The following is a 10,131-nucleotide window of genomic DNA, read 5'->3' on the forward strand; positions in this document are numbered from 1 at the left end:
CACAGCAGTCGGGATGCAGGTCTGATAGCTACGTGCAGAGCTCTAAGAAGGGCTGATTGATCCAGGCATGTTGAGTGCCTACCCCAGTCTTCATTTTTGACAGGTCCATTTTATGTGCTTTCTTAAGTGGATGTCTAATTTCAAGTTTCTCTTTGGTTGCTGCTTTAATTTTTCTTTGGCTTAACAGAAATAAAAAAGGAATCTCAAAATGGCGGCATGGAGAAAGGGCAGACAGGCCATGCTCTTCACAGCACTGACTCCTGCTCTTGAGCGGGGTCTGGAATAAAATTTAGGGCAGTATTCAGTTGTTTAAACATAGGTATCTGGAGCCGTTAGAGATGCCCCAGGGTAAGCTGACTGCTGCCTGTCAGAAATGTGTGGCTTCCTGTGGTACCTGCATCTCTCATCCTGGTGTGGATGTCTCACATTCCAGAGGGCATCGCCAGTGGTCACTGGAGGTGGGCAACAGAATCCCACCACAGGTTTCCCACAGGTTTACATATCCTGCCTGGCTGACTTTGGTGCCCATACTGCCTACTGCAGCTGAAACAATTCCTGTGATGGGTAGAGGCATAATGGGCCATCACAGTGTGGATTTTCTGGTGTTTTACAAGGGTTGAGCTCATGCCTCAGTCTTTTGTTCAGAGGATATCGAACACAGTCTCCCTATTCTCAAGACTTTCAAGAAACAGGCACCTAATACTTTCGAGACTAACACCTTGCTAGTAAATTAATCTAAAAATTGTCCAGTGGGTTCAAGTATTTTAACTAGGGTAACGGGTATATACACACTGCAGTGTCACACATCCTGTTTCTTTAGGAAGCCAAGCCCCAAACAATCCATAATGTGTCAAAGCTTAGGAACAGGAATGAAAGTGGAGAAGCCAAACCAATTGAAAACCCACCACAGATAGGATCCTGTGGAACCTGTTGAGGTTCCTCAGTTCTCACCGTGTACAGTCACCAGTTCAAAGATCTCCAGAGAGCCTCGTCTCCAACCAATGAACCAGTTCTCCTCCAGCTCAGCACTGCTAGAGCTGTCCGGACTGGTTTGGGCAGAGCTGATCCAGCTGTAGGCAATGGATAAGTGAGCTGACATCTCAAGGTGCCTTCCAAGTCTATGATTTGCTGTATTTCTCTTTCATGTGGAGAGGAAAATTTATTTTCTCTGTTGACCAAGAAATGTCCCACACCACCTAGCCACCTTGTTAGCATAATAAACAGCAGGACTAGGGTGTTCATCTCATTAGTTAAATTGCATCTAATATATTACGATCATGGAAGACAGCTTTTGGCAAATCAGCACCTACACGATTAATTTTTTATCAACACAGATATACTCAAGATTAATTATTTATCCTGGCAGAAGCCTTTAATGAGCTATCATGCAACTGGAATCCAAGGCTAACTAGACAAACAGTGCTGGATAGGAAAAAAAAAAAAAGGGGGCATGTTTTCTTAGATCTTGTGGTTTTAGTCTTCTAGTACATTACACGTTGTCAGGATAACATCCTGTTAGCAGAACAAACCATGAACTCCCACGCAAAGGGACAGTCTTCGTGACAAACAGCCCAAATCTCATCACTCATTTTCCAGCATTTCCGTGTGTTAAGAATAAAAGACAAGAACAAACATGGGAGTAGGCTGCTGTACTTTGATTCTGATCTACCTCCAAAGACAGACTAAAACACAATGCTATGTTTGCACTTCATCAATAGTCTGATTTACTAGAACAGGCACTTCAAGTCATAAATATTTTTTTCAATATTTAATGCTACCTTAGGCCCCATTGAACTGGATCAATTTTTGGATAATAGCAGAAGGTATGAGCGTAACACAGTCACAGCCTTCTACCCTACATAAGGTACATACTCTTTTATAATCGCCACCTTATTTTAAACCTACGTATTTCTAATAGAAAATATATCTGCCTGCTTGTGTCAGTTAAAATGCCGTTGAGAGTGGAATGAACACCAACAGGGAGGAAAAAAAGCCGTTTCAGCGGTACCATCCAACCTGCCTGACAAGTGACGTACGTCCCCCAGCCATGGCAAAGATCCTGGAGGCACGTAGCACCCATCTCATAGCTGTGGGTGGGAGAGCTCTCGGAGCCGCAGGCAGAGGATCGCCCCTCTGCCGGGAGCCTCTGGCTTTGCTGTGGGATGTGTGAGGGCCCTGGGGCAGAGGGGCACAGCTCTGCTCCCAGCCGTGCCTGCCAGTCTGGCAGAGGGCTGCAAATATTCCTGGGGGATAAAGTGTGACTTGGCCAGAGAACTCCAGACCATCAAAGAGAAAGGGTAGAAAAGCAGATAAAGCTCATTTAATTTCGTAGGTACTTCCATGAGAAAAACTTCCAAATATTAGAGCTCTTTAATGTACTGGAGAAGCAAAAGACACAATTATTGCTAAGGAAGGTGAGGTGTCACCTAACTGGGAAAGGCTGTTCATGGGTGAAGATACCTAGTCACTAAAGGATGGTGAGTTCACCATCTCACCATCCTTGCATCAAAGAAAGATGTTCTTTGGCAAGCTTGTCTTCAGTGAAATACAAATAAATGTGCTCAATGACACAGGTAGGAATTTATGAGAAATGTAAAGGCTTTTAGCACACAGGTCGGAGTAGATGGGCACTAACACTTCAAACCAAACCAGGAGCGAACAGCGGCGTCACGCTGGCAGTGAGGCAGTATCAGCAAGCAGCAGGGTTTGTGCTAGGGTAATAAAAAGGAGGGGTTGATTAAACACCTTTTTGATGTATGTCACTTGGCAAGTGCTACCTTAAGGGCTATGTGTGTCCTTTTGACTGCAAGGTTTCTTTCTCTGCTGTTTTGTAAAACGTACCTGTCATTTTTGATTGTTTGAGCAATTTTCTCAGTCAACCACAATATGTAACTGGAAAATTGCTATCTGCATCCTTGACTGCTCAGAGAATGGTATCGGCATCTCCGAATGCCATCCGCCATCTGCCAGGCAGGCTGTCACTCTCCCAAATCCTTAGGGCTGTTTTAGGTCTAACAGCTGTACAACAGCAACACACACTGTCAGGTTAGCTTGTTGCTGACAGTTTGTTGCTATCAGGAACAAAATAATTTCCATATGAATTCTAGAATAGATGATAAAATATAAGTCATGTAGACTAGATTTCATCACTCAACAGCCTTTGCAATGACTCAGTGCCTCTTTCTGAACTGAGAGGTACAAATAATTTTATTTTCTATGTCTGAGACTAAAACTACAGTGACCATAAGATCTGAATAAAAGTAGCCACATTTACTTTTTCCTATTACAAACAAGTGGCAACAGTAAAGCTAATTGCTCTGACAGTTACTTAAACTACAAAATTAAAACCATCTCTCTCCTACACTGTTCTTTCTGTTTCTCGGTATCTGTTAATACCTCATCTCATGATAGCTTATGGCTAATTTTTTATACTCTCAATTTATTCATACTCACCACCACGATGGAGAAGTACACATTGAAGAGAAAAAAATGTTTGGAGGGAGTTGCCTTATGGCTGGATTTTACATTGTCTGGTTTTAATGTGCCCAAGGCCTCTTATGGCTGGTGGAACTTCTAAATGGAGATTATATTCCATGCAGTGGGAATGCCAAAGTTGAAAACGGCAGATTTTATTTCTAAAAGGTTCGATTCATCTGCTTAAATACAGGCACCTTTAAGATTTATATTGGATATCAGGAAGAAGTTCTTCACGGAGAGGGTGGTGAGGCACTGGAACAGGATGCCCAGAGAAGCTGTGGATGCCCCATCCCTGGAAGTGTTCAAGGCCAGGCTGGATGAGGCTTGGAGCAACCTGGTCTAGTGGAAGGTGTCCCTGCCCATGGCAGGGGGTTGGAACTAGATGATCTTTAAGGTCCCTTCCAACCCAAACCAGTCTGTGATTTATTCTATGATTCTGTGTGCCAAAGCACCATGTGGGGCTGGCAGAGGTGACACAGGGCTGACAGGGACCCAACTGCCCTGGTGTGGAAGCTGAGGCAGGAAGAGATGCTAGATATCTCCAGAGACACCATGAGTGCTAAGTCACAAGTCATACCTCACATGACTTCCTCTTAATACTTCCCTGGCAAATGGAAGCCACAATAAAATGGCAAACAAATGGCTTTGTTCACCTAGGACAAACCTAGAATTCCAAGTCTCGAATAATTCTCTGTTTTGCTAGGGTGGACTTGTCTACTTCTATTTTATTGACCATAATGCCTGGTTGGAAAACACATGGTATGCTGGGCCATTAGGCATAATGATAACTAAAATAATTGGAAACTGGCATATTCTGACTCTTTTTCAGCGGAGATACCAAATCTTTGACTTGCATACTGATACAGAGATAGCTCAACTGTTCTTATGTCTTACTGAACATTTTACACTCATTACCTCAACTAAGACTTGTGATGAGTTTTAGTAAGTTAACATTGATGGAACTGAAGTAAATTTTTGTGTATGCAAGCACAAAAGCTAACATGAACTAAATATGCCTATGCAGGGCTGAAATACATGGATACAATCTTTGGGAACATCATGCTGACTCTTTCATGTATTCTAAAGCTGAATTATTTAAAAGGAGAACTGGAAGGATGTTGCACCCCATCGGGGAAGCCCCAAGATTACACGCTTCTCCCCTTGGCTCCTTCATTGGTTTTAAAACATTTCTCTAAAAGATGCATTATCTAAACACCATCTATATATTCACAGACACACAGAAGGGCTGTTACTATGCAGACTTTGCATGTTTACTGTCTGACAAACCCACTGTGTCTACTGAGCTTGCAGGTTTCTGTGTCTAACTCCTTTTCACCTCACAGGGTAGAGGAAGTCTCAAGATACTCCCAGGTCAGATAACTGAGTCACCCAGAGCAGCAGTAATCAGTACGTTGCTTTAGGCAGTAGTCACAGTTAACAATAAAGGCAGAGTAATTTTTCCAGATGTTAACAACAGAACTGGGTAGAATAGACTAAAAATGTTGTATACAAAACAGAGCGTTAGAGTCCAGATATTTTGGAATTTTTTATGTTTTTGTAAAACAGAATTGTTTGACCTGTTTACAATATCTAAAACATAAAGGTAATGACCCTTCGATACTTCAGATGGTCCTTTTTTTCCACAAATGCACCGTAATTTTTTCATGGGTAGACGCTTGTTAACACCTACTGCAGCTGCACTCACAGGACAGCCTCAGACCTAAAAGGAACAGCAAACATCCCGGATAAAAGGGGACCATGGAAATGAAAAGAATCTGCCATATCTCTCCCCCAGTGTTGGGTGGGTGAACAAGAAGGTATTTCTGCCTTCTGCTGACTGTGGGCTTATGGCCGGGGACTGAACAAGAATTGACTGTCACTGAATATTGATCTGCCAGGGAAGCAACAAATAGCAGTTGTTGAGCTCTGTGATGAGATAATAAAATCACGCTGTGGTAAGTTATACTTGTACTAAGGAAACATTTCTACAAGGACAGAAATGTCCATAGGCAACACAGAGGCCCTTGTGGTGTTTGTGAGCTCATCCCCAAGACGACTGCTCGGGCAGACAGGCATGTTCTCCAGGTTACACCTATTTTTTTACCTTCAAGTTCTCAAACCATCTGGCCCATGACAGCCTGCCACTCCCTTCTTACATTACAGAGTCCTCTCTGGCAGAGGGTTTGGGCTGCTTTACAATAAGATGAAATTCAAGGGCGTTCCAGAGAATCTCAAAAAATGGTTTAAGTTAAAACCAAAGAACTCACCCCCCTTCCCCCTCCCGTTAAATTCAAGTCACAAACATCACAACAGAATAATGCATAAAGACTCTCCTTGGATTCTTGACAGATAGGTTAAAAAACAATTACACAATTTCACAGAAGTCAAAAGCCATCAGATTTTTCAAATATCAGATCATCAAACTCATTGCTGCTATTCCCAGAAAGTCCCCAAAGCACCTTGCTTACAGCAGAGCAGCTACCCAGATATTCAAGTGGATTGATTCCACTTGTGGTAATTCTCAAGACAGCAGAAGTACAGGTAAGTCTGATGCAAGACTGCAAACAGACACTCTAAATCTCCAAAGATGTGCAGTCAAAAACTGAGTTTGATTGTAGAAAAGGGGACCAGACTGAGCTCAGAGAGCAAAAAGCATCTTGAAATACGCAGATTTGGAGCTGCAATATTGCATCAGGTGCAGCTCTTCATCAAGAGCTTAGTTTCTAGAGAAAGGTACAGCTTCGAGTTCGTTGGGAATTTTTTGTTGAAAGCATTTTTCTCAGTAAAATTTGTTTCTGTTGTTCAAATTAACAGGAAGATATTAATTTTGATTAAAGCTTAATTTTAAAATGAGACATTTTGATATAGCTGAAAAGTTCCATTTTAACATCCATGTAATGGAACCTTTTCCTTGAACAATGCTTAGCTCTCAGTGAAAAGTTAATTTAATAATGACATTTTTAAAAGAAGTTTTAACACCTAAATCCATTTAACCAAATAAAATACCTCACTTGACACAGATGATTAATTTGACATTTCTCCCAGCAGAATTTGGGCTATTCAAAAAAATTTCACTTCTGAAATTTCAAAGCAGACAAAAGTTTGGAAAGATGCCGTACTCAACAGAATGAAACAACCCAGTTTTACCCAGCTTTCCAGTGCCAGTCTTGACCATGACAGAGGAGTTGCCTTTGTGAACTCCCATGCTTCCCAAAGCCACCATAAACCGCAGCAGCATGTGCTGCAACACCACCCTTTTGTCCTTCATAAATAAAGTGCTTACTGGCTCATCTGCTGACAAACTGGTAGTCCCTATGGTTGGTTTCCGTATATCCTCTGTGAGTCTGTAAGACTTGCTCTGGAGGTTTAAAAAACACAATACATAAGACACTCGTGAACCTATGGTTGCAAAACACGAGATAAGGAAAAACAACAAACTACAGCTGAAAAGCTCTGTTAAGAACTTAATATTTTCAGGCTGTTCCAGCAGTTCTTCTCTGATACAGATACAGGCATTTCTCCAAGATTACCTGTAATTTCCTGGAGACAAACACAGAATAATGCAATTCCCAGGTGAGTCATGGGATTCTTTTCCAATATGGGCTCACACCTCTTCCCACTGAAGCCTACTGCCCAACTCCAGTGTACTGCACCTACACCCAGGCTACCCAGTTGGGCACAGAGCTCATACAACTGCTAAACCTGCCTGAGATGCAGTGCTGTGAGCTCTCTTGCCATAGATAGACCTCAGCCGGCTGGTTTAAACCTAAACTGAATATGCTTGCTCTACACTGCATTCAGGTTGCCCAGAGATGTTGTGGCTGCCCCATCCCTGGAAGTGTTCAAGGCCAGGCTGGTTGAGGCTTTAAGCAACCTGGTCTAGTGGAAGGTGTCCCTGCCCATGGCAGGGGGGTTGGAACTAGATGATCTTTAAGGTCCCTTCCAACCCAAACCATTCTGTGATTCTAGGATTCAGGGTAGTGTCCAGTGAAAGGCTCTCCAGGGACCCTCAGGAGATGCCTGTCAACAACCCTGTGACATCTGCTTATGTGGACACATGCCATGTTGGCCGCCTTCCCTGTGCAAAGGTAGGTTGCTGAACCACTCGCTTCTTTCCTCTCACGCAAGCAGCCAGGCCACAAAATGATGGTGTGGAGATGGGTCCATCCACCCCTTCAGAGGGAGACAAAAACCCCTTCGCTTAGCAGCTTTGTGCAAATGGTGCAGGCTCTCTTGCTCAGTCTGGCTAAGAAAATCTCTGTGAGAGCTGGTCCAAAGGCAGAAGATGCTCAGCATCTCCCAAGGCCTTGGTGAATCTGAATTAAAAAAACTGTCGCGTAATAAAATAATATAAATCTTAGAGAAACTAAAGTACTGTTAGCCCCTATCAGCAAACAGGCTGCCTTCTATTGATACATACTGTAAAACTGCAGGTTTTCAGCACTCAAGAAAATGGGCTGCTGAATAAATACTGCCTTTTATTCGTTAATTTTAAAATTGGAGCGAAAATCCCCTGGAATCTTCAGCAGACTTAACTTTCAGAAGCACCGATCATTTGCAGCTACCATACAGACTTCTGATGATCAGGTCGTTTTGAAGTTAAATATCTATATTCAGGTTTAGATATTTATTATTAAATATGGAAATGTTAGCTAATACTCTCAGTCAAAACTCATACAGTAGTTGGATGTAGTAAATCCTGACACCTGAATTTTAATCAGGTCCTTTTGTGACCATCTTGTAACTTTGAGGTTACTCCTGTCCCTGCTATTCAGTGATAAACTTAGCCAAATTTTGAAAGTGTTGGCCTTTGAACAGGAAGTTTTTCATACATCTTTAGGGAATAATTTTAGTGTTCAGAATGTTGCAAGACAAATTTGCTAAACTAACTAAAATTAGTTTTCCCATGACATCCTACACATAAGCTCTTTTTCTCAAAATTGAAGTGCTGCCCTTTTTAACAAAGCCACAATGAGCATTAAAACACTCAGAACCTGTCCGTTACAGCAACAGTTTCATTATTCATATACAGCAATTAAGTGATGTTGCCAGCTACACAAAAGTTTCCCACCCACACTTAAATTAGATTTTGAGGTTAAATCTTCATTTTCAGCTGTATTAATGTAATTTAAAGTGAAAATGGACAAAAATAAAACCAGGAAATTGCTGCATTCTTGACAATCCAAATTAAATAACTACTTACATGTGAACTGCCCATTTTTTCTTAGCCTGAGTGTGGAAACTGCGACTGTTCTGCTCTTCAATAAAAGAAGCATTCAGATGGAATAGCCAACTTCTACTAGAGCAGCTAAATCCTACCCAACCCTGGGTAAATCAGTAACTTCTGGCATTATTTCAATTCTAGTCACATCAAGGTGGGGCATATTCACCATTACATGGTGGCTTTATCATCCCTACTATCTAACATCTTATCCTGTGGGGTCATGGAGCTGACTGGTTTCTCCAAGGAAAATGAGGTATTCACAATATAATCCTTGAGGTTATACATACTCATGTATCTAATTGTTATTACAATGATTTAAAATTACATGAGCTTTCCAACTATGAAGAGTTTGTATGGGATTTAGTGTTATTTAATATGTCATTGAGGACTCTCAGCTCCTACATAATATTTCAAACAGAATCCCACTGCTTTTATTGGGTTTACATGTCAAGGTTTTGGTAGTGGGGGGATTGTAGGGCTGGTCTCTGTGAGAAAAGACTAGGGGTTGTGCCAGCTGACTCCAGCCACTGCCAGCTGACTCCAAAATGGACCCACTGCTGGACAAAGCTGAGCCCCATCGGTGATGCTGGCAGTGCCTTTGTGATATTTAAGAGAGGGTAAAAAATACTGCACAGCAGCTGCGAGAGAGGAATGAGAAAAATGTGAGAGAAACAGCCCTGCAGCCATCAAGGTCAGTGAGGAAGGAGGGGGAGGAGGTGCTCCAGGCTCCAGAGAAGAGATTCTCCTGCAGCCTGTGGAGAAGATTGTGGGGAAGCAGGTTGTTGTCTTGCAGCCATGGAGGTCCACGGTGGAGCAGAGACCCACACTACAGCCCATGGAGGATCCCACACCAGAGCAGGTGGATGTGCCCTGAGGGAAGCTGCAGCCCAGGGAGAGCCCATGCTGGAGCAGGCTTCTGGCAGGAATAGTGTCCCATGGAGAGAAGCCCATGCAGGAGCCAGTTTTCTGGCAGGGCCTGTGACCCTGTGGGAGATCCATGCTGGAGCAGGGGGAAGAACACGAGGAGGAAGGAACAGCAGAGACAAAGTATTATGGACTGACTGCAACCCCCATTCCCCATCTCCCAGCGCTGCTTGGGGTGAGGAGGTAGAAAAGATGGGAATGAAGGAGTGAAGTTGAGCCTGGGAAGAAGAGGAGGAGGAAGGTGTTTTCAGTTTTGTCTTTCTTAATATCCTGCTCTATTTTTATTTGGCAATAAAGTAAATTAATTTCCCTAAGTCAAACCTGTTTTGCCCATGACAGTTACTGGTGAACAATCTCCCTGCCTTTATCTCAACTCATGAGCTTTTTTGTCTTATTTTCTCCCCCTGTACTTTTGAGGAGGGGGAGTTAAAGAGCAGCATGGTGGGCACCTGGCAGCCAGCCAAGGTCCTGCTTCAGACCTCAGGTAGAACATCCGGAGAAAAAGA

At 42.8% G+C, this 10,131-nt stretch overlaps 1 protein-coding gene across 1 annotated transcript in view; it reads right to left on the reverse strand.

Moving 5' to 3' along the window:
* ANXA13 (annexin A13) overlaps positions 1-8,739 on the reverse strand; it is a 25,519-nt gene extending 16,780 nt beyond the window's left edge. The window contains exon 1 of the mRNA XM_010151487.1: positions 8,681-8,739. Coding sequence (XP_010149789.1) covers positions 8,681-8,695 — 15 coding nt within the window. The 5' untranslated portion in view covers positions 8,696-8,739. The remainder of the gene's footprint in view (positions 1-8,680) is intronic.
* Positions 8,740-10,131: the final 1,392 nt, after the last annotated feature.

Source organism: Eurypyga helias, unplaced genomic scaffold (genome assembly GCF_000690775.1).
Source record: "Eurypyga helias isolate BGI_N326 unplaced genomic scaffold, ASM69077v1 scaffold17535, whole genome shotgun sequence".
Taxonomy (NCBI): Eukaryota; Metazoa; Chordata; class Aves; order Eurypygiformes; family Eurypygidae; genus Eurypyga; species Eurypyga helias.